The sequence below is a fragment of the Prionailurus viverrinus genome, chromosome D1, assembly GCF_022837055.1.
Source record: "Prionailurus viverrinus isolate Anna chromosome D1, UM_Priviv_1.0, whole genome shotgun sequence".
Taxonomy (NCBI): Eukaryota; Metazoa; Chordata; class Mammalia; order Carnivora; family Felidae; genus Prionailurus; species Prionailurus viverrinus.
Window position 1 is genome coordinate 9,661,218 of NC_062570.1, and position 26,990 is coordinate 9,688,207.

The 26,990-nt window shown below is 49.4% G+C and overlaps 1 protein-coding gene across 3 annotated transcripts; it reads right to left on the reverse strand.

The window, feature by feature from the left end:
* Nucleotides 1–2,185: 2,185 nt before the first annotated feature.
* On the reverse strand, nt 2,186–26,125 carry POU2AF1 (POU class 2 homeobox associating factor 1). 3 transcript variants are annotated; one of them, XM_047878268.1, is made up of 5 exons: nt 20,331–20,507; nt 6,781–6,911; nt 6,222–6,264; nt 5,872–6,137; nt 2,188–3,226 (listed from the first exon to the last, which is right to left on the reverse strand). In XM_047878268.1, the coding sequence occupies exons 1-5, from the start codon at nt 20,386–20,388 to the stop codon at nt 2,912–2,914; spliced, it is 813 nt and encodes a 270-aa protein (XP_047734224.1). In that variant the 5' UTR covers nt 20,389–20,507; the 3' UTR covers nt 2,188–2,911. The 3 variants fall into 3 exon arrangements, with proteins under 3 accessions (XP_047734222.1, XP_047734223.1, XP_047734224.1); XM_047878266.1 differs by having other exon boundaries at nt 2,186–3,226; nt 5,872–6,264; XM_047878267.1 differs by lacking the exon at nt 20,331–20,507 and adding an exon at nt 25,624–26,125 and having other exon boundaries at nt 2,187–3,226; nt 5,872–6,264.
* Nucleotides 26,126–26,990: the final 865 nt, after the last annotated feature.

The window sequence follows — 26,990 nt, forward strand, 5'->3', positions numbered from 1 at the left end:
CCAGCTTCTTTGTCCCACCGGGTACTCATCTTCTCCTTTCTGCCTCATTTCACGCTGGAAATGGGCAGCTTCACGGATCAGAATCTGACAGGGCACCGACCTAGACCAAGGCGGCCATATGTTCCACACTGCAGACCGAGGGCATCACGGAAGCTGGTGACAGAGGCAAAGTACATTTTTAAAAGATCTTCCCCTCCCACTGAGTGTTGGTAAAACTAGAGGGGGAAGAAATCCTCAAGTACGTTTCCTTTCGCATCTTTATTCTGGATTATGGTCTACACAGAGACTAAGAAGGAAGACAACGGTGGTGATCAAATAAAGCATACGAAATAGCTGGAGATTCTATTGTCCCCCAAAATCTGGACACAAGACATATGGCAGAAGAAAGTGGACTATTAAAAAAAAAAAAAAAACAAAAACGGTTACCCCAGGAGAGATGAACAGTGAAGGCAGTGATCTCAGAAGTTCTTAGTAACTCAGAAAGTCACCTGGAAAAGGAGGCCTTCCAAACCGTTACTCACTCTAAGGACTGGTGTTCCAGAGGACTGGCAGGCTTCTTGACCGTCCCTCTCACTGTGATGTCTGGCCCTGAGAGCTGGCTTCCTGTGGGCCTAGCTTCTGACACATGGAGGCACCAGTGGTTGAACTTACCTCTGGACACCCAGCATCACGAGAATGGACTCATGTAGCATGAATAACACCCAGGAAGGGCAATAGGGTTAAACAGTTTCCTTCATCATCTCAGATCCCCACTCGCCTGGAGACAAGGCTACGGGCCTCGCACGTTGTGCCCGCGGGAGCTGGGCAGCAGGCAGGTGGGGCCGGTTCCTTCTTCCCTTGCTGTAGATCAAGTTGCAAAGTCAACAAGACTGGTGTAAGCGGCTGCCTACACTCACACTGCCCGACACGGAACTGCAGGTGAAGGGGGATTAATCTGATGAGAAATAAAACGCTTCGGCACAGGAGTCTGAGCAAATCTTTATTAACATGTTTCCATTTTAGCAGGAAAACCCAGGAAGAAACTGAGGGAGGTTATTACAACCAAGACCTTTTCACCTCAAGGTAAGGAGACAAAAAGACAGTTTAAATCTTAGCAAACACTTAAAGTACTTTATTTCCTTGGTAGTTTTTGCCAACCTAACTCCCCTACAGAGATTGCTTCTACGTCCTCTCAAGCCCTCCAAGAGTAGGCTGAAAAATCTTGCATAGTGTTTTCTTAAAGGAAACCAGGGTGTTTGATCCAACAGGCCTGAAACCGCCCCCCCCCCCACCTCCTTTGCCTACTCGCCATCACTACCAACAAAGATGTCAATTCGGTACCTGAAATTTTACGCTTTTAAATCCAAAGAGTAAGTCTGAGTAAAAATAATTCAAGATATTCGTATTGAGATTTTAGGCAGATGCTGAGACATTTGGGTCAAAATAAACCCAAAGCAGAAAAAAAAAAAATCCAATGAAAGACAACTTTCTGGAGTTTTTATTTTAAAAGGGCAAGAAAATGTGTCCAAGAGGCCATTGTTTCTGAGAAAAGTTTATTACCTCGTCATGGATTCCGCCAACTAAGCTGTCTGCCCAGTGCTGACAATGGGGTTAGCCAGCAGATGACAGCCCCTGTCAGGAGATGAACGCCCCCAGCAACAGCTGTGCTCCAGCACCAGCCAGTTTGGAGGCCCCCCAGCCAGAAAATATCCGTTGAAATTAAACCCAGTGGTACTTCTGGCTGAGCTTCTAGAAGCCTCCAGGAAGGTGCCTGAGAAGGAGGCTGTGGTCCCACACAATGATGGCTCTTTATAAGACACAGAAGAACCACGTGTGGCACTGAGCGAGGACCCCGCCCCCACGGGGCTTCAGTGAGTTTTGGTTCGCACACAGCGAGCACCGGAGGGTCCGCACGTGGGAAGGCGCAATCAGAGGTATTAACCCTCCCGATTATAAGAGCTCGGCTTTCCTTGCAAGTATCCTCAAGGAGAGCGACAAAACCACCAATCGAAGCAATTATTGCTCTTAAGTTTATTCTCCTTCTTAATAACCAAGTAATCTGAAGCTCAGTGGTTCCTTAGTCCTCCTTCTCCCCACCCAACCTTCTCCTCCCCCTCCCCCCACCGCAACACATGCGTGCGCGCGCGCGCGCACACACACACACACACACACACACACACAACGTTCCCCTCCCTCCTCTGTCCCTCAACCCACCCACTCTGCTGTTGATTTTTCTCCCCCGGAACACCACCCCCACCACCTAACTGAGCCCCAGGCCTTGGGACTCTGCTGCCTAGACTGTAAATCTGGCCAGCGCAGAGAACAGCAAACAAAGAATCAACTGTGAGAACTGACAGCTCAAGGACTTGGGCAGTGGGTCTGCAAGGCCACCCCATACACCTCAAAATGACAGAGGGCAGGGCGGCACTGGCCCCAAGACAGCTCAGCTGGGCTGCTGCTCCAATGAACAAAATGAGGCAGAAATAAAAGCACCTGGGACATGGGTTTGCAACACTGGCATCAATATTACCACAAAAATCTCTATAATTCCTTCTCAGATAGGAACAGAAATGGAAAAAAAAATGAAGGAAGGAGGAAGGGAGGAAGGGGTTCGGGGGAGGGAGGAAAGGAGAAAGGAAGGGAGGAGGGGGGAGCAAGGAGGGGGGAGGGAGGAAGGCAGAAAGGGAAGGAAGGGAGAGGGAGAAAAGGGGGAAGAAGGCAGGAAGGCAAGGGGGAAGAAGGGAGGAGGAGGGAGGGAGGGAGGAAAGGAGGAGGAAGAGGGGAGGGAGGAAGGAAAGCCAATTATTCTAGTTGAGGGTGGAAAGTGTAGTTGTGAGACAGCTACTCCAAACAGGTGTGAATCTGAGGCTCAATCCCAGGCTCAGTGTAAAATCCCAGGCTCGGGGAGCAGGACTCTCCGGGCGAGCAGGCCCTAAAAGCCTTCCACCGAGAGCGTGTGGTTGAGCGAGTAGGCGTCGCCATCCTCTTCCTCCAAAAGCAGCTTGTCGATGGTCAGGGAATTGATGGCCCTCCTGGGGTCTTCCGTGTCCTGAAGGACCGGCTCGGGGATGGAGATGGGAAGCTGGACGAACTGGGGCCCGGGCAGGGCTGGGGCCGGAGGCTGGTACTGCAGGGTGGAGGCGGGCAGTGTGGACAGGGGCTGCGGCCATGGGAAATAGGTGAGGGGCGCCTGGTGCTCCGGGCCCTCCAGCTGGGGCCCCACGGTGGGCGCGGCCGCTCCTCTGGTCTGTGATGGGGAAGACAAGGGACCAAGGGTTAGCAGCCCCGGGGGTATCCGCTCGTCCACGCTCGTCCTCCTCCCGGTGGGGAGCTCTCCGGCCCCCTCAACTTGGCCCCTGCCTGCGCTCTCAGCCCGGGGAGTGGGGGGGTGGGGGCTCCATTTCCACCTGCTCGGTGTCTCCCCCCAAGGAGAAGCCACGCAAACTTCAGCTGGATCCCTGCCCCTGACTCTCACTAGCTAGAAGTCCTGGCTCCCACCACCTCCCCCCGCCTCCATTTTTCTCTTCTGTGGGGTCCCTTACGAGCAGGACTGACATCGCAGGGCTGAGCCAACTGGAGACGCTTTTCCAGATTTTATTGCATATGAATTCCATCCTAATTTCAGAGATATTAAATTGTGGAGGCGGGGGAGGGGGGGGATGCACATCTTAAAAACTGGTGAAAATACAGCATGTTAACGAGACTGCCCCCTGGGTAGCAGCTGTACCCCCAGGCGGCCGCTGTCACGCCTGGACACACACGGTGTGTGGTCCGCCCTGAGGTCCGCCCACACGGTGCCACTCATCTCCCACGTGATCGGGACCGACCCGGACGCTGGGGGGAGCCCAGTGCCTGCCACATCCTCATCCTCCTCTGTCTCTGAGCTGGGTCCCCGTGGCTGTCCCCGGCCCTTCTCGCAGGTGCCCTATAAACAATACCCCTCACGTGGGCAACAACCACATATAAAGGTCACTTTATAAAACCACACTTGAGGTCAAGCCTGCAAGAGAGGCCGGGCCTGGATTCCGACTATCTCCCGCAGCTGAGGCAGCAGGGACAGGGAGGAAGATCTCTGCGTGAAATGATGTGAGAGAGGCTGAAGTCTCCCCCTACCGCCCCTGGGAACAGAGTCATTTAGAAAAGAGATTATGTCAGTCCCCTGGGAATCTTGCTACAATGCCCGTTTTGGTACGAGAGGTCTGGAGTAGGGCCCGGGATTCTGCATGTCCCATCAGATCCTTGGTGACGCCAGGGTGGCTGGTCCGGAGACCGTAGCTCGAGTAGCAAGGCTTTAGGGTGTTTTTCTATAGAATGATAGAGCTGGGAAGGGTCTCAGAGGCCTTCCAGCCTCCCAGCAAAGCCTGACTGTTTCCAGCATTTCAAAATTCCCATGGAAATCCTACTTTGTGGAGTCAGGAACCGGGGACTGCAGGTTTCTTTGCTCAGGGATAGAATTCCACCAACCCCGGGCTTTAACAGGTCTTATCTCCTGCTAATCAGCGGTGCTGACTAGTAGCTCTCACCAGCTTTGATGCGTTAATTTACAAAGTGGCAAAACAAACAAATTATTTCTTAATAAATACGGTCTGTTTGATACACAGAGCCTTTCAAGGTAGGAGGTGGGGATAATGAAAGGATAAATAATGAGAGAAATCCTTGAGATTGAAATGACTGAGAACCATTACGTCCACCACTTCCCGCCCCCACCAAAGGCCCCCGATATGGAAATGAGTTGCTTGGGAAAGATGTTGAATTCACTCCTCTAGCCACCATCATCCATGCCCACAACCGGTTTGCAGAGTAGCCAGGTAGGGTTGGGGGAGGAGAGCTCTTGTGGGCCCTTGCCTGGATGGTGATGAAAGGGCAGGTGCAACAGCATGACGCTGAACCCTTGAGGGAAACGGGTGTGGGGAGGTGGGGAACCAAAGCCAGTTCCACCTCAATGTGGGCTTTGCAGCTACTCCTGAGGCCCCAACTCACACCCCCAGAGTGTTCCCTGAACTGAGGCTGGATATAGCTACACCCATAGACCTTTCCTCCTCCGAACGCTTAGGGGATTCCCATTCCTTTGCTCAAACAGATACCATTCACATAAAACCACTTCTCTTCCTTTCTTTGTGTCTGGGGGAGCAGGCCCTTTCTTTCCCATCGGGCACTCGAAGGCAGCCCTTGGTTAATGTTGCCGGCCGACTTTGAGACAATCATAACGTAACATTTATTGAGTGTTTTCTGTATGCCAGGAACTGTGTTAAGTCCTCCACGGGCATCATCCCGATTGAGCCTGACATCAGCCCTCTTGTTAGTATACCCATTTCACAGATGAGGACACCGGGGCTCAGAGAAATTAAATTACTCAGTCCAGGATCACATAGCTAGTAAGGGACAAGGATTTGAACCCAAGCAATCTGATGCTAGAGTCAGGACTCAACAAATAACTCTGTAGGTGGGTCTGACTTCATCAAAAGTAGTTTTCTGAAAAGTCTTGTCACCTGTTGCAAATCCCACTATGAGGTGACCGATCAGCCTCTAAGTCAGCGGAATAGAAAGAGAGCCCTGGTGTGGCACAAGGCCCCAGTCAGACCTCAACTGATACTCCCATTCACTGAAAACCGAAACTTCCAACCAAGACCTTCTGCTTTGGGGGCAGCATGGGGAGATTTAGGGCAGAAGGGCCGGAGAACATCCCCGCCCCAAAGAGCACAACGTACGACAAGGGAGGCCATCCGCCTTCTTCGCGGAAGGTCTATGGGAAGAGCAGGCCTCCCTGCGGGACAGGAAGGGCTTGAAGACTCAGTTATCCTGAGAATCAGTAGCAAGAACGATCAGGGGTCAGGAAGTCAGCCCAGGTTCCAAAGGGTGTCCTTGGTGCAGCAATGCTTTTGTGTGACGTACCGTGACGTTAGTGATGAGCGGCTGGGAGGCGTAGGTCAGCACGGAGGAGGGCCCCACCACCGTGTAGCTCGGGCACATGGGCTGCACGTACATGTCAGCCGAGTAGGGGCAGCTGACAGCTTCGTGGGACACGTACTCCGTGTAGGGTGTCCACGGGGCCAGGGGTTGGAGGGTGGCCGGGGCCGGCTGGGAGAGCCAGCCGGCACACAGGGCCCCCTCCTCTGTCACTGTGGAAGCGGAGACCTCCATGTCGAGGCAGGGAGGACCTGTGGGAAGAAGGAAATTACAGAGTTGCAGGTGTGGCCCAGACGAGGGGCCTGGAGGGGACCAGGGCTGTGGGGAGCTCTTACCCACTGTGGTGTAGGTAGCCAGGGGCTGATGGGGCAGCACCACCTAGAGGGAGGAGAGACTAGGATCAGTGTTCAGCTCTCTCCATCTGGCCCTCTGCAGAAAACTTGCCCAGAGGGCCCCAGGGGAGGAAAGTATACGTTGGGGGGTGATGGGGGGGAATCTTCCTTCTCAGACCAAAACATCCATGTCATGTCCCAGGCGTCACCACCTATACTTAATGGGGGATGCGTGTTTCCGTTTAGCAAGAAGCCTGTGCACGTAGGGAACTGGCCTCGTCGTCTTCCCAAGGGGGTACCCAGCTCACGCCAGGACGTGTGAGTCATCTGCTCACTCAGGCCCCCGGCATTGGCTTTGTTCAATGGGGCCAGCCCGTGGCCCCAGTCCTCCTTGGTCTACCCAGGGATCACTGACCTCTTCTCCCCTAAGCCCATTCGTCAGCAGCCGTACCTGGCAGCGTGTTGCCTTTGTGGCCTCGCTGAGCCTCGCCTAGAGCCAGGGCCCCTTTGGACACCCCACCGCACACGCACACGCGCACTCGGGCCACAGCGGCCCCCTCACCGCCGTAGGTGTGACAGCCGTCCCGCTGCTGGCATGGCCTCGTTTCCTCCGGAGCAGTTCCTTCACTGGCTCCTTCACACGGACGCCCTGGTATGGCCGGGGTGGAGCCGGGGCCTGTTCTGGTGCCGAGGCTGCGAAAAACAATGTCGCCGGTGCTCATCGGCCTCTCAGACGAGCCCCCACCCCGGCGTATGCTCCCCTCTTCTCAAGGGCCTGCCGGCTCACCTCAGCTGTGCCTGAGCAGGGAGGACCCGGGAGACTTCCTAGACAATTTCCCCCGGTATTGCCACTCCTCCTGCCCCAAACCGTCTATAGCTCCCTTCTGCCTGACCAGTTCAGCCCTGTAAACTTAATGTACAATTGAAAGTCCTGGGCTGCGTCAGCTCAACCCATTTTCCGACCACTTTGCACACTAAGGACTAATAAGCCCTGACTCTGGCCAGAAGGTCTACTCAGACTTCTCTGGTTTCCTGCTTGTCTCCTCTCCTCACCTTTACTTGAGATTTCCAGTGGTCAGGATTCACGCTCACACTTCTCAGCTTCCTGATTTGCCCTGGCTCAAGACTAGTGCAACCCTCCTGGTCGCCCACGGCTGCCCACAGAAGTGGCTTCATCCTCCAGCCTCTTAGACAGGCCTGGTTAGTGCTCATCATAGGGGGCAGTAGAGGATGGCAAAAGAGCAGGGACGCCAAGTCGGATGGCACAGGCCTCGAAATCTGCCCCTGCCACATTCTAGCTATGTGATCCTGGGCAAGTCACTAAACCTCTCTGTGCCATTTCTTACCAAACGAATGTCATAAGGGGTCGCTGACCTAGTAAATGGGGAGCACAGTATATGCTTAGTATAAAACAGGTACAGAGCAAGCATTTAATAAATTTGCAATCTGCTATATAATAATTAGTAATCCTTCGGTGTAAATTTCGTATGCCCCTAACCAGATGATAAGCTTCTCAAGATGAGATACTATACCTTCTTTCTCTATATCTTCTCAAGTAGCATGTCCACAGCGAGCTCAGTAAGGGATTTGCTGATTAACCGGTTGGATGATTATTTGGAATGTGCTGCCATTCATCCCCCCCACCCCCCGCCTTCCCCTCTCCTGGACCCATAGAATGGGCTGCAGTGAACGGTTCCTGGATTCTCCGTGGCTCCCAGGGCAGAGGACCAATACCCACTGGTGATCCACATACCGGGAGCCAGAGAGTATCCAGCCCTGCTGTAGAGAGAAGGCTCCCTGTGCCCTTTGTCATCAAAGCTGGGAAACCAAAGCACTGAGCTGGAACCGGGCACTTCCTGGCCAGGGAGAGCAAGCCAGAAGCAGTCATGGCTGGGCACTGACCATCTGCCCTCCCAGACAGCCCACAGTCTAGGGCCCTGGGCCTTTGGAGGGCAGGCCTGGGTCAGCCAAGAATAGTGAGTAGCCCTGGCCCTGGGGACTCACACAGGGAGCCCATTATCATCCACTGATAAGGGTCCCAGGGACCTGGACTCTGAATCAAAAGCCTGGAAGCCTAGGTAGCTATTAAACCCGGAACCATAGTGCTACCTGGCTGAACTTTGCTCAGTAAATACCCAACTGATAAGAACTCATGCCTGACCCGGCACCAGACCTCCCTCCATCCATGCTCCAGGCACACACGCAGTTGGCCTTGAAGCCCAGCAGGTAGAGAGGCAGCAGGGGGAGGGAAAGGGGTGTCCAAGAGCCCCAGGGACACATAATACAGAGAACCCCAGACTCAGATGCATCCATGGGGCCTCCTCACCTGGCCAGGTAGCAGAATTGACCAGGGAGTGGTACGCAGTGCAGATACCCAGGCCCTGCTTCCAGGTAGCTCCGATTCTGGGGGGTTGATGTGGGCCTAGGAATCTATATTTTAAAAGTCTTTCGGGTGATTCTGAAGCTCTGCTGGGGTTAGCATCACTGATAACCACCCCTAATCGAATACCAGAGTTTCCCTCTAACGTCCTGATAGATAAATTATCATCTTTTTAATTCCACGCCCACCCCCGACCCCGCCCCATCGTAACAAGGAGTCTCAACTGATACTCATTCATTCTTCCAACTATCCGTGGGCACTGGGAATACAGCACTGAGCAAGATAGCTATGGCTCCTGCCCACATGCATCTTGCATCTAGTGGAAGAGACATGCAATGAAACAGTTACAACCGACATAAAATCAGACTGAAACTAGAGTGTGGAGCAGAGAGATCCAGCCCCATACCAGTGCCCCAGCACTACCTGGGCACCATCACCTTCGTAAAAGCAGCATTAACAACAGACTTGAGAGCCAAAAATACCTATATGCAAAAGTGGGCTGTCGCTTATTGGTGGCAAGGTCTCGGATGATTTATTTAACACCCCTGGGCCTCAATAACCCACGTCTCACACAGTAGTTGTGAGGATTCCCTGCAATAATACGCCAGAGGTCCGCAAAGCCATGGCCAGGGCCAGCTATGGTAGACGCTACTCTCCTTCCCCTCCCTCCACCCATTTCCACCTTCCTCTGGGGAGCTTCAGTGTCAGGAAGCTCTATCCTCTTGCTTGACCGGCCGCATGGTAACAAGCTCCATTTTGCCTGGCATTGCCTTCTGATGAAACTCACCGTTCAGAATCCATTGACAGCCTTCTCACCTCTGCAAATGAAGATCGTAATGGCACATACCTGGTAGGCTTGAGAATTCCAAGTAAATGCTTGCAACAGAGCGTGTGCTCAGCAAGCATTAAATACATGTGAGCGAATAGTATCAGCAGGAGTCGTATCCCTTTCCAGCATCGGAAGGCAGATACCAGGTCCCCTGTAGTCTGAATGCATATCTGTCCTTCCAGCTATTTCTTAATGACATGTTCTGAATCCTTCTAACCCTCCTTCTGGGTGCCTCACTCCTACACGGGTTCCCTGTGCCACTTTCTCTCATGATCAGTGATGCCCAGCATTGGCCACAGACCCCAGGTGGGGCCCCACATGGCAGCAAACAGGGGCGCCTGCCTTCCCACACTCTGTTCACTCATTCTCAGTCACCCGCAGTGGCTTTATTCGCGCCCATATCAGACCACACTTGTCTGCAGCTGGGTTTCCAGCTATTCTTAGGCACGAGCGCAGCCTGAGGCATTGCACACTCGGAAGAAACTCAGGGGACAGGGTTATTTGGGGGTCTAAGCACGGTGGCCACACTCTTAATTCAGCTGAGGGGCAAGAAAGGCTCCATCCCACGTGCTCACATCTCAGTCCAGACCAAAGACAGGTATACGGCTAGCCCTCTCTGATTTGCATGTACGCTTGTGGGGAAGGGCCCAGAGGACTCCCCACCTGCTCCCTCCCAGGAAGTGGACACATCGAACACTTGGCTGCAAAGGGGCCAGCTGGGCATTTCCAGGATCTTGTCAAGGGAGGGCTTCCTGCCTCCTGTTGTTTTTGAATCAATGAACAAAGAGGGCTTGGGGGAGGTGCTACGAGCCGAGGGCATCACCCTCTGATGTCTGGACTTCCTTAGAAGCCACAGTGTCAACAGGTGTGCCCTGGCACAAGGACCATATGGAGAGCAGTTTCTAAGTCCCCACCTCTTCCTAGTGCAAAACTCCCAGAGCTCTCAAGGACCTGCTGCCTCCCCACCTACCAGCCCACAACCAGCTGCCAAGGAATCCAGGAACTGACTGCCAGTGCGCATGTTCGAGTGCTTGAGGGTGCTTCAGCCGGTGTCTTTGCAAAGTGACCGTGAAATACCGGAATCAGAAGCCTCAGGACAATTCCCCAAGGACCCCAGTGGCCAAGCCTATTTGCAAAGCCAAAACCTGCAGTTATTCCTTTTCACACCAACCTTTGTAAAGCAACAATAAATGTTTCTAATTCTGTGGTAAACACTGTACCCCACCCCCCACCGCCACCAGCCTGAGAAACCAGCATAAAAATTTGGAAGGTGAAAAGAAATTTGTCTGAAATCGAGATTGCTTTGCCTTGGGAGCGTGGGGATCCCTGAACGGAGCCACTTTAAAACAACTAGACTAGAATACTGAGAAGAACATTTTTAAGATTCTTAAAATAATTTTTTTTTAAATTTTTTTTTCAACGTTTATTTATTTTGGGGACAGAGAAAGACAGAGCATGAATGGGGGAGGGGCAGAGAGAGGGAGACACAGAATCGGAAACAGGCTCCAGGCTCTGAGCCATCAGCCCAGAGCCTGACGCGGGGCTCGAACTCACAGACTGCGAGATCGTGGCCTGGCTGAAGTCAGACGCTTAACCGACTGCGCCACCCAGGCGCCCCAATAATTTCTTAATAATAAATAAGAGACAAAGAAAAGAAAGCAGGAGATCAAAATGATGCTACCCGGTCCAGTTTCCCAGAGTAGAGTTGACCAGAAGTGTTAGGAGTCCCCTGACCAAACGGCAGCTTGTCCTGAAAGCCTGAAGCCTCCTCACCATTTCTCCTGTGGCCGAAGGCCCGTTAAGTCTCCTGGGAGCAGCCAAGTGTCAGTCACTGAGAAAAATCTTTCCACCTAAACATGAGCCTCTTGGCCTTTGCTAGCAATCTCCTTTCCTCAGGGCGAGTAACGTTCAGCCATGTTACTTCCCACCACTGGAAGTCAGTCGCCAATGGAGTTTGGGGGAAAAAAACAAAACAAAACAAAACACAACAACAAAAACCCCACAAAACTCGTTTACAGAAAAACCTGTAACTTTGGCCCCAGTGAGGGCTTTTCTTTTCCAAAATAAGCGATGAAAAAAATCTGAAGGTATAAAAAGTCAGCAGAAGACATTTCAGTTCCCCCTGCCACACAGCCGGACAGGCTCCACGTCACAAAAATAAGAGCCCTGCAGCTGTCGTTCCACTGGAGGGCACAGACCATGACAGATCAAGCCGACGGGTCACCTCTGGCACTGCTCTGTCTGCATGCGGGCATCGTGTGTGTTCGCCCCGAGCTTAGGAAGCATATGGATGCTACTCATTTAATTTTTTTTTTTTTTTTTTTCCACGTTTATTTATTTTTGGGACAGAGAGAGACAGAGCATGAACGGGGGAGGGGCAGAGAGAGAGGGAGACACAGAATCGGAAACAGGCTCCAGGCTCTGAGCCATCAGCCCAGAGCCTGACGCGGGGCTCGAACTCCCAGACCGCGAGATCGTGACCTGGCCGAAGTCGGACGCTTAACCGACTGCGCCACCCAGGCGCCCCTGGATGCTACTCATTTAAATAAACACGGCCCTCCAGTTCCCTGAAGAAGGGATAATAAATATCACCGAGGACATATGCAAAATTGTCAGCACTTGTTTATTTAATCGCCCCGTGTAAACCACATTCACGCCACAGTGAGGAAGCTAAGGAGATAGGTCCCTCCTCATGGCTCCTGGTGGAGCTCACACCCAGGCGTTTGTCACTGTAACTTCTCCTCCAGTCAGCTTTCAGAGAGCCTTCATCAGCCAGGTGCTACCTAGAACAGTGTCGAGGGTCCTCTTGAAAGAAGACGCTTCTCCTAGCCGCTGTCCTGTTACAGATTTCTTGCGAGCCACCAGGGCCAGGCAGTAAGTTCAACAGCAGATGGGACTGCTGCTGTAAGGGCTAGTTGGGATCCAGGGTAAGCCTACATTTTTACCATCAAGGAACCCGGAAGAGGAACCCATCTCACTCATGTCGACTATCTACCTCGCTGAAAGTGCTTTCCATTTACATCTGACTGGTTGAACCTCCCTCCTGCAGCCACACAAGGCCATTTTGAAAGACAAAACCTTCCTAGCCCAGAAGGACACATGACACACTATTGATCACTCCAAGTAACCTCGGTAAATATTATTCTCTTTTGCTGTTGAACCTTCAGTATTATTTTTTTAAAGATCCACTAAGGAGAAATACAAATAATTTTCTCTTCACTTGTAGCAAAACCAAAAACAAATAAGTGAACAATAGGAATTCAAGCCCAGGGCTAACAAACTTGTCCTAGCTTCTAAGTGAAAACAAAGTCATAAAAGTTGCTGACACTTTTCACTTTAACGTAAAGAAGTTTGTTTGTGTTCTCTGCCTAAGGTAGTTGAGGGCGCCTGGGAAAGTTTAGCTCATGTGGCTAAAGGATTATCCACATCCTTAATTGAAACACTAATGTGAATGTTCCTCTTCTGGTGAAGATCTGAGTCAAAGTTTTCAAATTTGTTCTTTCCATTCATGGACAATGGCTGAGTTTTTTCCAAACAGGAAGCAAGAACTTGGGCTTTGGCCAAAGGTTGGACTTGACACGCTACAGAAAAGCTTTCCCGCCCAATTTACACTGGATTGCTGTTTACTTTTTTTTTTTTTGTAATGGACTCCAACAAAGAGATTTCATGCACATGTAAATGTGGGCTTTCTACTCACTGGTGTTTGAACTGAAAGGGCTCTGCTGCTAGGAGGTATCACCACGTCACTCATACGTTCTAGCAATCTGGATAACACACAGGGCAGAGGCGGAAAAAGATAGATGGACAAAAAATGCCTTTGAAGGTGTTTAGAAGATATGAGAAAGTAGAACCTCAACCAAATTACAATCTGGTGTTGCTTGTAAGGCTGCTGAGGCAGCCGAAAAGGAGTAAGTCGTGGCATCTTGATGTGTAGACTGGTACCTCTCCACCAGGAGAGCTCCAAGATGGCAGCTGATCTTGGGCTCTCTGGTCTCACCAGAGAAGGAAAGGGAAAAGTAGTGACATTTCCTCTCTCTTTGTCTCCATTCTAAGAGGCATACTTCCATCAGCCCCACAGAGGCCGGTCACTGGGAAAGGATGAAGGAGAGCCACAGACCTGGGCGGGCCAAAAGCACCTAGAGCTGACGACCTGAGAGAGCCACGGAAGGCTCCTAAAGTACATCTGGGGTGACCACAGAGGTTTGTTCAGTCTTAGAAAGCACAGAGTCCCTGACCAAAGGGGTCTAGGGGCCGAGTGATCCCTGTTGAAGGGAAGCCTCAGTCAGCCTGGAATGAATACCCAGGGTCACCACACTGCTCTCAGGTTATGTTAGGCTTAAGCAGAGAGCTAGTTTTCCTGCAGTCTGCTCTCTTCCACCAGGTTCCTGCATGAGGTGTTCCCATTCCACAGCCTCAATATTACCTGGACTGTCCCAAAGTTCTGGATGTCCCACTCCATGACCTTGGGAGAGGTCAGCCAAAAGGCTGCTAGTGCCAGAGCCTTCAGACTCTCTTCATGGGCACTGCTGCGGAGACATCCTTCCCCCGAGGACTCTCAAGGCCTTCCACACCATACGTCCATCCTCCCTCCAAACCTCCAGCAGAACAAGCAGACCACGCAAGGCTCTTGGGTTGCTCTTGGGTTGCTCTCTCTACTCCCAGAAACAGTGTCTGTGTTCTGCCTCTTCTTTGTGGAGACTCGGGCCTGTGTTTCCTGGTCGTGAGCTTAGCCCCCAGGAACTCAGAAATCACCATGCTCACCTTTGCACACAGTGTTGTGACTCACACAGCCTTGACACAAATGATTTCAAGTGTGGCCTCACCACAACTCCTGAAATAGGCAGGGTCGTTCTCCCTCTCACCCTCCTTTCCACTGATGAGGAACACGATGCCCAGAGATGTTAAGTGGCTTGCCCAAGTCCACACTTGTAAATAGCTTTGTAATCAGCTAAACCCAGGACCTCTGATTCCAAGCACAGTCCATTTCTGCCTCACCACCTGCCTGTCCTCTGCCTGGGCAAGCCCATTTATCTCTCTGGGTAACCCTGGAGGTCAGTCACCAAATGTCCCCTGCCAGGTTCTGACCCTCATTCCTCTCGTTGGAGTCTGGGATTGGACCACCCTGATCCAGTCTCCTTTGACTGCCAATTTCCCCAAGAAATAGTGTTTCCCATCTGAGACATGAAAAAGAAGTCCATGAGAAGGTTACCAGCAGTGTGCTCACATGAGTGACGAGAACTGAGAGGCCCAAACAATTCCCCGCAAAGTTTTATTTTTGGTATTTTCGACTGAAATGACAGTGGATAGGTCCACCTGAGAAGCCAGCTGCATCTGCCTGTCTCTTACAGAAACCCGGGTCACCAGAGCAGAAAGTGCTTCCATCTGAGATACACTGGGTCCCAGTGCAGAGGACAAGACTAGGAGAGCCCTGAACAAATACTCACTAAGCAGAGTAAACCAGGTCCCAACCATCATGGAGCTCACCATCTAGTCTAGTGGGATATCGACATTAATTGAATAAATGCACAAGCTAGAATTACAAACTAAGACAGAGCTGCAAGTGCCTCACAGTTGAAGTGTTTTAACTTGTTTGGCTGGTTTCCACCACCACTTTATTCTTACTTGGACTTACTTAAGCAGCAAATGGGGGTCCCCAGTCTGTAGGGGCTATATAAAGGGGACAGTGCAAGAGGCATGGTTGTTCTCCTTCTGAGGCAGAGAAACTAGTCTGGGGTCAGGCTCAGCCCACACCATGAATGTAAGTCCTGCCCAAGACACACAAAGTAGTTCCAGATGTTCAGGGTCCACCCCCAGCCTAGGGGTCCTGGATGAACTCCAAAGATGTTACACCAGCTGGTCTTATCCTATCTTGGCTGATTAGCCCATGGAAGGCCAGTCCTAGGAACTCAGATTCTGAGATAGAAATTGGCTGGCTCCAGAGGTTCTATATCTCAAATCTAACTTCCTGAGATTCATATTTGCAGGAGCTTTTGAGTCAGGATACAACTGCTCCCAGTGAAGTAAAAATCCACTTCCATCTAAGGGTGGACTTCTTTCAGTGGGGAGGGGAAGAAGCATCTAATGGAACCCTAAAATCCTTGGCCTTGAAAAGTGGCATGATGCTGTTGGGACTCAAGCAGACCTAGTTTGGAAAGCCTACTACATAACTTATCACTGTGTGACCCTTGCCAAATCATTTAACACGCATGTGCTTCAGTTTCCCTATTTGCTGAATGAGAGTAATGATATCCATCTCATGGGATTATCATGAGGATTGGATGAAATTAACACAGTTAACCACCTAGTACATAACAGGTGTTCAACAAATGGCTATTTCTCCTGTGACCTCAGCCCCTCACTCATCAGGGAAGTAGCTAATCCTTGTGTGGTGATTCTAACTTCTCTTGTCTTGCTACGTCCTGATACTGAATGTCTCTATCCTCAACACACCCAGAGCGTCTGTGGCCAGCAAGGCCTGTCTCAACCTGCCTTCATTGTGCTCCTGGAAGTCATCCCTCAGGTATCTGGGCCTGGTGTCTCCAAGCAGCAGGAGAGCCATGCTTAGGAGACAGGGGGGCAAAGATGCTGCAGAGAGACTGGTCAAAGACTGCAACTGAAAACAGAACAAGCCTGGACAGGAGACATCAAAATCCTAGCATTGGTCTCTCTTAAAGGCACCATGAGCTGAGCAGAAGGATGCCTTTATGTCTTTCTTCAGAAGCCAGTAGAGGAGTACGTTTGTGGTAGATTTAAATTTTTAAAGAATGCCAGGAAGGAGCACCTGGGAGATTTCTGAGAGACAGACAGAGTAAGATGGCATGTCCTTGTCCTGACCTCAGATACAGCCCCTCAAGGAATTTCCGTGTATCTCCCAAAGGACAGAGATAGAGCCATGACTGAGACCATGGTCATGGTACTTCTCCACAGGGCTAGAAATCTAGGAGCACATATCCCATATGGGTTGGAAACATGGCAGTGTGAATGGGAAGGCTCTTCGGTGGTCAGGGAGGGAAGTTTTATCACCTATTAGAGCAAAGCAGACTTCCAGTTGACATACTGGGAGCATTGCCTTAGCATTATCAAGAGAAACAGGAATCAGAATGGGGAGAGAGAGGGTCTATACTGAGAGCACAAGACCATAACGGGGATGAGCCAACCCAAGGTGTCTACCCAAATTTTGTAGCAAGGTAGCACCAAAGTGAAGAGACTGAGCAGAGGAGACAGATATATCTTTCCTTACTAGATTATGACCTGGAGGCTGAATCTAGAATTGACAGTCTGATCAAGAACAGGAAAAACCTATGGTCAGGCAGCTAGAGGAGAAGAAACCCAATTGTTTGTTCGTTGATTTAAATAATATCTAGTTTGAGATTTTCCAGACCAAAGAGATTAAGGAAATCAAATTTTCCCAAGACCACTTCCCTGGAGGAAGACTCTTCAGACCCAACACCAGCTGTACATTTGGGGTCAGATCCAAATGCTCCAACCCCAAGGCCTGGGGCACAGCCCCTGTGAGTGAAATTAGACCTTATAATTGATTCACGATGTGAGGTATAACTGCCAGTCAAGATGAGCTTTTTTGCCAAGTCTCTGGTTTACTAACCATGCCTCATGACGTGGGGCATTCCCTCATGAAGTTGCTAGAATAGCAAGCCAGGGAGAGGAGTCACCAGGTCAATCTTTGAGGAACAGATGCCCTTCTTTCTTCACAAGATACCCACATAGACTGAAAATATGACCTTCACAGTTTCAGAGCTTAATGGAGACCAATACAACACGCTTCACAGTGACTCACTTTGCTTTGGGAGTGTAGCCTTTACCCTGGAAGTATTTAACCCAAGGACTTATTACCAGCTATGAGGAATCTTGCTGAATGAGTGGAGGAGGGGTCCAAGTCATGGTTGTCCAGCTATGACCTAAAGAACTTTGGAATACAGTGAAGGCACCCGGAATGGCCAACAAGAGGAAGGAAGTAGGAGAGTCTGGGGGTGAATAAGCAGTCAGAGCTTCAATATCCTCCCCAAATGGCTCCATTTTTATTTCTGTATTGGAGTTCTGCAGTAGGTTTGGTTTGAATAAAGAGGTTTGTGCCAAAAAAAAAAAAAATGTTGTAAACACCAGCCTACACATCCTCGGATTTTCTTCCTAATGCTCACATGTTATATCCCTCATAGGCTTCTTCCTCTCCCAAGTTCTAAACAAGAAGTCTGACTATCTATCGTTTTATCATTTATTCTTGAAGATCCATATCCAATGCCACATGCTTCAGGATACCTTCCCTGATTCCATCCTCCACTCTCCACTGCTGAAGATAATTTATTTCATCGCTTGATTTCCCTACTAGGAATAATTCCATTATTGGGTGGATGTCCCCACACAAAGGATGACACACGGGTCATTGATTTTCCTTCCATGCCTTTCTTTCCTGAATTGGTGTTGCTTTCATCCAGCATTCGAACTTTCAACTCTCTTGTCTCCCTTTTTTTTCTCTCTTTTCTATCTCCCCAGCATTTCTCAGTCCTGGAAATTTATAACAATCTTTGTATATTTGCTTCCTACCTTCCAATTAAATATATGAGTCTTTCTAGAGGATTAAAGAGGAATGCAGTTTTTCTCACGTGTGGTCAGATCCTTTTTGGTCCCAACACCTGGTCTGAGAATATCTCTGGTTTATACCTCTTTGGCTGCCTGTTCTTCCCAGAAAGTGATACTAATGAAACCATTACTAAGAAAGGCAGCACACTGGTGTTTCAGTTTTCGGTATCATTGTGCCATTTCTTGAAAAATTCAAGGGTCATTCTCCTGATGGCTAGATTATAAACACCTCAGTCCAATTTTGTGAATTAAAAAAAAACAAACACAATTGGTCAGTCAGTATGAGCCTGCCGCCTGATGAGGCGTGATTGAAAATTGTGGCCCAAGTTCCAAGTTTGGTCACAGAATGGCCAGCTTCACCATCGGCATTAGCCCTGATCACTAGCCCCACCACAAGTTACAAGACTGGAAATGTGCCGCCCTGCTATTTCACAAGAAATGCAGAACTCAGAGGCCACACAAATTACGATCTATAATTAGCCGCATCAGCTTTGTTCTCAGACGGAGAGCGAGAGGGAGCGGGAAATTAAGAATAGTAACTAATATTTATTATTGAGCATTGACTTAATGCAAAGCACAGTAGTAAACACGTACCACAGCCTGTGAGGTAAGAGCTACAGCCCCATTATATACTTAAGGAAATGGCAACAAAGTGAGGCATAAACCTAGGACTCAAACTCAGATCTGTCTCCACTAGAGGCTAAACTTTAAACCGCTAACGGCATAGAAAGAACAGAGATGGCACTCTGATTCCAAATAAACCCCTACTCTCTAGATGTTGCTTTCCACACCACACCACACGCGTGTGTGAATGGACAGCCTGACTCTTCCAAAGTCTAGATAGTTCAAAAAGAAGGCAGTGCCGACGAGGCAGAAGCTTGGGTCCCAGCTCAGGCTGCCACACAGCTCTTCATCAGTGCTGCCCGGAAAACAGATGGGCTGCACGTTGGCAGGAGGGGGAGATTCTGGGTCACTCTCTCCGCGTTGAGCCCTCCCATTGCAGCTGAAATGTGTGCAAAGAGCCCAGTGCGGGAGGTAAGGAAGCAAAGACTTTATTTCTTTCAGTAAGTTAGATGAAACGCACGCATCAGAATGAGGGCGTGAAGTATGAACATCAGTCTGCCAGCTGCCGTACTTGATTTTTGCCATCAGGTGTCCATTCCTTTATCTCACGCGGAAGGCCTGTGCCTTTACCAAGAGCACCCTTCTGAGCCCCGGGAGTGAGCCGAGCCCTGTGGCGGGGACACAGGACAGCTTTGTAAGACAATATTCAGCGTGAGTTACTAACCTAATCTTTAAGCTCAGATTTTCTCATCCAGGAAATGGAGCTTGAAACAGAACCTGCCTCTCGGAGTTTCTCTGAGGATTAAGTGAGATAATACATCCAAAGTGTGGCAAAGACTGGCCACTGCCACACCCAACATCAGCCTTATCCTTTCTGACTTAACAACCCTACACGATGGGGGGTGGGGGGGTTGTTTTTTTTCTTTTTTCTTCTTCTTCCATGTCCAAAACACAGAGGTGGTGGCTGGAGCTAAAGTGGCACAACCACAAAGCAACTTTGACAAAAGTTGCATGCCAAGGACAACAGACCGGAAAGACGGAAGTAGCCAGAGGTGTCGCTGGGACCGTAGAGTCTGCATACAGTCCTGCACAGTCTGCTGTGGACTTGTTCAGTGCGACAGAGTGAATGCTGCTGTCTTATTCAAACCCACGTTGTTTCAGGTCTCCTCACTAGCAATCAAATGTAATCAGTCTGATGCGACAGAACATGTGACACAGTGCAAGGCACCAAGTAAGTACTCCGTGCCCCATAGCTGGTACGTACCCCTATGAACAGGATGGAACGTGTCCTGCCCACGGCACTGCAATGTCCAAAGGAATATTAGAAGCCGTCCCCTGTAACCTCCAGCTCAGTAGCTCTCACCTTGACTGCACATGAGAATTGCCTGGGAAGGTTTGAAAAGCTAATGCCCAGGGCCATTTAATGAGAACCCTCGGGTTGGGACCTGGGCATTAGGATTTCTTTAATTCCCCAGAGCGTTCCAATGCGTAGCCAAGGTTGAAAAGCACTGCTCTGTGCAGATGGGAGCATGCCTTCTACTAAATTAAAGACTTGGGTTTGAAAACATGTATTTATTTGGTATAAGCATTCATGAAAGCTCAGAAATTACAGCTAGAAAAAGAAGATGAAGTCAAGTTCACTCTCCCTGCTCTTAACCAGGAAAGGGCAAGTCCCATTTTATAGCTGGAACACTTGAGAAATAAGGTGCTTAGGTGGCTTGCCTGTAACCCCACACCTAATTACCTGTAGATTGGAAAGTAAACTCCACGTCTCCTGTCTGCAAGAACAGTGCTTTGTCCATGGGGCGCCTGGGTGGTTCAGTCGGTTAAGTGTCCAACTTCAGCTCAGGTTATGATCTCGCCGCTCGTGAGTTTGAGCCCCACATAGGGCTCTGTGCCGACAGCTCACAGCCTGGAGCCTGTTTCAGATTCTGTGTCTCCCTCTCTCTCTCTGCCCCTCCCCCACTCACGCTCTGTCTCTCTCTCTCTCTCTCTCTAAAATAAATGAAAACATAAAAAAAAAAAAAAAAGTTTAAAGAACAATGCTTTGGCCAGACCATCACACAACCGGGACAAGAAGATTCCAGAGAAAGCCTCTCTATCCCAGGCAAGCCCACTCTCCTCAAGCATTTGTTCTACAAAAATGATTAAACTAGAATGTTGCCAGGTACTTTATAAATGTGAAACTTATGTTAATAATCTTAATTAACCAACCTTGACTTGGTTGGCTCAAAGTCAGAAACTGGTGACATCTTCATCAGTAGGCAAATAAACTTCTTTAGAAAGAAATCAGAAGGAGGAAAGAACCTAATACCTTTATTTTGTAATGGGAAGGTTTAAAAGCAAAAATTTACAGAACTTCTAAGCTAATTAAATGTCCAGGTATTTAGCTAATAAGTGTAGTCAACCTTGGTTCTTTTTGTTCCTTACAACAGAACGGATTTACCGACTTAAACTGGAGGAGAGATTTCCAAACCTCTGACTTGGGAACTTTCTGGGTATAGAGAAAAACAAAGTTGGCATTTTTCTTTAGTGAATACGGGGAGAAGGAAGTGTCCACCTTGAAAGATTACTCTTTTTACCAGTTAATCTGTGTGCTTGGTAGATGTTTGTCACTTACTTTACTTCCTTCTGTGCATGTGACTTTGTGTCTGTCTTTTAGACCCTACTTGTCCTTATCAACAAGAACCACTGAATCAATAACATAAACTTGGTAAGAAGTAAAGGTGCTTGCTAAGTGGGCAAAGGTTGTAACACACAATAGAAATGTTGGAGGTACTGCACAGACCTAAATTACTTCTTGTTACCAGTTTGACTGAGTTCCTACAAGAGATAGACTTCCAAATAGTAGATGACTACTATAGGCGTTTCTTATGTTTTACTGAATTTTCACTTCCCTTTAAAAATTGGCTATTTTGGAGGGCCTGGGTGACTCAGTCAGTTGAGCATCCAACTTTGGCTCAGGTCATGATCTCAAGGCTTGTGGGTTCGAGTGCCATGTCGGACTCTGTGCTGAGAGCTCAGCCTGGAGTCTGCTTCAGATTCTCTGTCTCCTTCTCTCTCTGCTCCTCCCCTGCTTGTGCTCTCTCTCAAAAATAAATAAACATTAAAAAACATTGGCTACAGGGGTGCCTGGGCGGCTCAGTTGGTTAAGCATCAGACTTCGGTTCAGGTCATGATCTCACAGTTGGTGGGTTGGAGCCTCACATCGGGCTCTGTGCTGACAGCTCAGAGCCTGAAGCCCGCTTGGGATTCTTGTCTCCTCTCTCCGCCCCTCCCCTGCTCATGCTCTGTTTCTCTCTGTCTCTCAAAAATAAATGTCAAGAAAAAAAATTTTTCTAATTGGCTATTTAGTGGAACCCTGGAGTAAAATCCAGAGTTCTACATGAATGACAATTTTGACACCCTAATGTATCTATTTGTGAACCTGTGCTCTGTTGAAGTTGTCGGAAAGCAAAGGCACATTCATGCCATAATAGTTTAATAACCATTTCCTGTTCGTAAAGTGCCTCCCTGGGCACCACAGCAAAGAAACACCAAGGCCATGTCTATGGGGAATCAAGGCAACTAGCCAGTTCAAAGAAAATCAGGCAGCCTGCCTTTCATTATCGTGTAAACCTTCCCTTACACAAAGAACAACAAGAAAAAGCAGTTATGTGACTCATTCATTTTGTAACAAATGGTGTTGAGTTTATTATACACGGTTCCATAGCTTTCAAGGAAGAAGTCAATCAAATCAAATTTCAGCATTATGCAAATCGCTTAATCAATTGACTGCAAATTTTACCTCCCACTGGCGCTGGCATTGTGTGACCCCAGGACGCAGAGAAACCCAAGGAAAAGAGTATCTACAGTATGAACCAAATCATTTTAGTTCAGAGGTCAGCAAACTATTTTCTGTAAAGGACCAGATAGTAAATACTGTAGGCTTTGTAGGTCACATGGCACCTACTCAACTCTTTCGTTGTAACAAAAGCAGCCCAACAATATGTGAATAGACACGGCTATGCTCTGATAAAATTTTATTTGCAAAAACAGTTAGTGGGACCCATGTGGCACTAAGGCTGTGGTTTGCAGATCCCTGATTTAGACCCGCGAAAAATTGTTTGAAAGATGCTGTCACTCAAGAATATTTTGGTGATGTCTTTTTAACTCTGCTAATCAAATTGTGGAAAAGGAGAGACAGGAAGGAATTTAGCATAACCCTGATCCTTCCAGATGGACACAAGGGAGATATCCCAGGACAGCACATACTCTCTCTCACCACGCTCAGGAGACTTGATAACACTACGTACATTCCCTACTTTAGCTCTGACAGAAGCCTTGTAAGGCAGGCATTAAAATTCCCATTTTCCAGATTTTTAAGAATCTAAGAAGGTTGAATAATTAAGCTGCCGAGCCAACTTTCAAACCCAGACCTGCCTCACCCCATCGCTTCTGCTGTTTCTACTGCCCTGTAGCCAGTTGGCCTTAACAAGGACTTCTCATTGGGGTGGATGTGAATTCATTTCCACTCGGGACCTGTAGGCCGAAGTGCAGAGCCCAGAAGGGAATCTGCAGGTGCCGTGACTTCTTTATCTAACCGGCCAGTCAAGCAAAGCTCAGATCCATGGATGAGGCTTGAAGATTTCCACTTCTGTGTGTCAGCACTTCCGAGCTGATCTGAACCAGAGTCTGTGTTCACATTTCGTTCACAAACAGGGATCATGGGCCAGGCAGGGAGGAGGCAACATTTACAAAGTGGATGTTTTCTTAACCCTTTCCAGAACCCCCTAGTACAGTCATTTCAGATCATGGCCCGAGGGTGTTTTCTGAAAAAAGAAAGTGCCTTTTCAGCACTCTTGGTGTCTGATTTCAAACTCTGCCCTTCCATCAGGTGATTCTAAGTGGGCTGACAATGCTGCCCTGTTTTTACCGGTTTCCCCACAGAATCTAGTCACCTATGACCCCTCAGTGTCCTGGAGGAAGGTTTTACTTGAATCCAGGGTAAGGGGTCCGGTGCCCAGGGCCTTTCTTAATTTCCTTTAAGGTGCCAAAGGACAATTAAAGATAATTCGGATTGTATGCATCCGAACCTGTAACACCATTCACTCCAGCTATTCCACTGAGGAGTTTACAATACAGTCTCCCTAAGGATGCGGCTTTGCTGGACCTGACCGACCTCTGGGGTGTCAGCAAGAAACATGCCTCCAGCATCCCCTTAAAAAGCAAAACAAACAAACAAAAAAAAAAACCACTGCTAATATCACAAGAGGAATTAGAGAAGGAAAAATGCAGTGCATAACCAAAAAGGGGGAATATGGCGGCTCATGAACGCAGGAAAGCAACCCGTATCCCAGACACTGAAGGCAAACGACAGCGATCAACAATATGGTGGCATCTCAGCTCACCAAGGTAAGGGTAGCTCTGAGGAATAGGTAGTATTTTTACCCCATTTTACATATGAGAAACCTAAAACTTTAAAAGAAAGAAAGAAAGAAAGAAAGAAAGGAAGAGAGAAAGAAAGAAAAGGAAAATGACTTACTCTGAATAGGTAGGAACCAAGGCAGAAGTCCCCCAAGGGCTCATATAAAATCCACCAATTCAGCTCTAAGCATAAGGGTTTATGGACGCTCAGCGCTTCCAGTAAAGACAATAATGCCTGCCTCGGCTGCATAGCTGTCCCGTGGGGCCGGCTGCCGTTACCTCTGCAGGTCAGGGTCTTCCTTCACCTAACTGTGCACACCACCCATATCAGCATACCTCTAATTGCTGTGGAAGGATTCCATAGCTCTCAAGCCCAAATGGAAGTTCATCTCTTTTTATTTTAAAAAAAAAAAAAATTGCATCTTGTTAGTATCAACGATGAGACCTCGCAGTCTGAGAGATTTTGAAATCACTCCTCCAAATTATACATTAACAAGTTCAATTCCAGAGAATTTACACAAGTAACAAAGGAGAACAGTGAGTTGGTGATAAAGGACTCTAAGTTACGTTTTCATCGATGAAGGTGTATTTTCAGAACTCAAGGCCTCCAGGAGAATATCTTTGTGTAAAATAAACAAAGACTCCCCAATGTATCATCTTCTGTAAATCTAGATTCTCTTATATGAAGTTTGCTTGCAGTAGGGTGTACATGAATTTGTTAAAAGGCATTGTAAAGACCCAAGCACCTTGGAAAAGACAGAGTGATTTTTTTTTTTTTTTTTTGGTAATATTTCTCTCTTGAGGTAGCACAGAACTGAACCCCGGTAAGGTTCAAGTCTCATAAGGCTGTCGAGTTGACTTTGTTATTTCAAGAAAGGAATGTTGTAGATAATCTCTGTATGATTTCCATTATTAATAACAGGAGTCTCTGTTTGATCCCACATAATGGAAAGTAAAGTTCACAGTTGTTCCATCCGACCCCAGGGATAAACATTAAGGTTAAAGATAAACCCGCTGCCCCTTTGCACTGGGACACACGGGCCTCGCCACCAAGGCGCGGAGAAGAGTGACTTAGGCAGGACAGCGGAGCGAGTGGAGGCACGCCTGACCAAAGCCAAGTTTCCACATTGTCCCAGGGCACGCACGCAAACAAATCACGCCTTCGGCAGAAACCTAAGTCACTCAGACAGCAACAGGCCCGAGGAATTGAACCCCAGGCCACAGGGCAGCCGTGGATGAAAAACAAAGCCAATCATGTGAAGGACCCCACGGCCTTCCCCTCTCGGCCCCAAACCAATGTCACAGTTGGCTTTTCTGTTGTGTGAATCATGAACTGCCCTTTCCTCACCACAGTGATTCATGCCTCGCAGCGGAGACACGATGAGCTGTCCCACCTTGGAACACTAGTTCGTTCCCCTGCAGCCTGGAAAATCAGCATCACCTCTGCCAGGTCGCTTTCTCCACCGGGCTCCGTCGCCCACCTGGCCCCTGCGCGCCCCTGGCTGGGGACAGGCACCCCCGATGCCTCCATCGCCACCACCCCCTCCCCCGTCCCCGGGTGGGCTCGCCGGTGAAGCCCCGGCCCCTGCCCATGCTTGCACGACTCTGACAGCCACGGTCAAACCACTTACGTTTCTGCCAGAGCATGGCCTGTGACAGGATGTTGCCTTTTCTCTTTGAAGCAGACAGTTTGGCTGCTTTCACGTGAGACCTGGGTGTGCTCTCCTCCAGTGTAGCCACCGCCTGCTCAGAGGCTGTTTCCTCGGCTTTTTAAAGGCCCGAGTCCCCGCTGCGCGGGGGCACAGCGTCGTCACATCCTCCCACCTCAGGTACCCGGGCGCTTTTTCTGTAGCAGGGCTGCCCGTCACCCCACTGTGCGCTCCCTCGGAGGCCCACCGGCCACAGACCCGCAGAGCCAGCCAGCTGGATCTGAACAACAACACAGCACAGAAGGCCGCGTCCTGATGACCGGGGTCATCAGAGTGTGGTGCGGTGCACGGTGAGCGTGAAAATGTCTGTGCGTGCGAGCTGAGCGAGCATGTGTGTCAGCCCTGGACCTCTCCACACCCACGAGGTGCCCAAAAGACCCCTGGAAAACTCTGGGTTTTCTGGGGCGCCCATTCAGGCTTCTACGCCACAGGCATGTTAGCAGGACTCAGTCCGCCATGGGCCCTGCTCAACGGGAAATGCAATTCCCAGGGGCCGCTGGTTCTCAACACAGGAGGAAACACCTGTAGCCTCTTCAAGCCTCACTAAACAACCTCCTCATTCTTTTAATACTGCTTTTCTGTTTATTCCATTTTGAAACACAACAGCCCCTCCCTTGCCCCCCGGCCATGACCAAAATGGCGAGGCCTAATCATGCTTAAATATGGGAGACGCTGGTTCCCGTGGTCCGTACGCCCGTGGAGAAAAAGGCCAACTCGTTCAGGGAAGAGAGGAGAGGACACCCATGCTGTTTAACCAGAGCTGGTAACTGAAAGGGAACGTGCAGGTACAATATGAGCGGGGCCTCTTTCCTAGTACCCACCCACCTGTTAGCATGAAGCTTCTCAAAGGAAAAGTCACGAGGCTCACCACCTGAGAGCGTACAAGTAGCAGGCCACGGACTCCCTCCCAGTTTGGAAGCCTCCCGCCTCTCTGCATCTGAATTCACATGCTCAGGCCCCCGTGACCCAGGTTTTGGGATTAAGACCCTCTGACGAAGGTCCCCCAGGGCAGATCTGGGGCCTTGACCCCTATGCTACCTCAGAGCCATCTGACACAACTTTGTCCACTGGAAACAGAGGCACATCCATCCGGCCCAGCTCAGTCATGGGAGAGGTGGGTTCCCGGGGAGGCTGTGCCACTCCCTGCGTCCTCTCCACCAAGTCACGTAACACTGAGTCTAAGTTTTCCTTGTTTATAAAATTACGAAGCAGTTCTCTGAATGTCCCCCAGGGTTCTTAGGAAAGACATGTGACCTCACTTGTCCTGTCTCACATCGTTCTGAGTTTTG

What these genes read in the sequence shown, in the direction of transcription:
- POU2AF1 (XM_047878266.1), bottom strand. Translation starts at nt 20,388, where the DNA reads ATGGACAAAGCACTGTTCTTGCAGACAGGAGACGTGGAGTTTACTTTC. An exon ending in GTTTACTTTCCAATCTACAG is followed by an intron (nt 6,912 to 20,330) that starts GTAATTAGGTGT and finishes TGTTTTTCGCAG; the next exon opens with CCTCGGCACCAGAACAGGCC. An exon ending in CGCTCATCACTAACGTCACG is followed by an intron (nt 3,227 to 5,871) that starts GTACGTCACACA and finishes TCCCCATCACAG; the next exon opens with ACCAGAGGAGCGGCCGCGCC.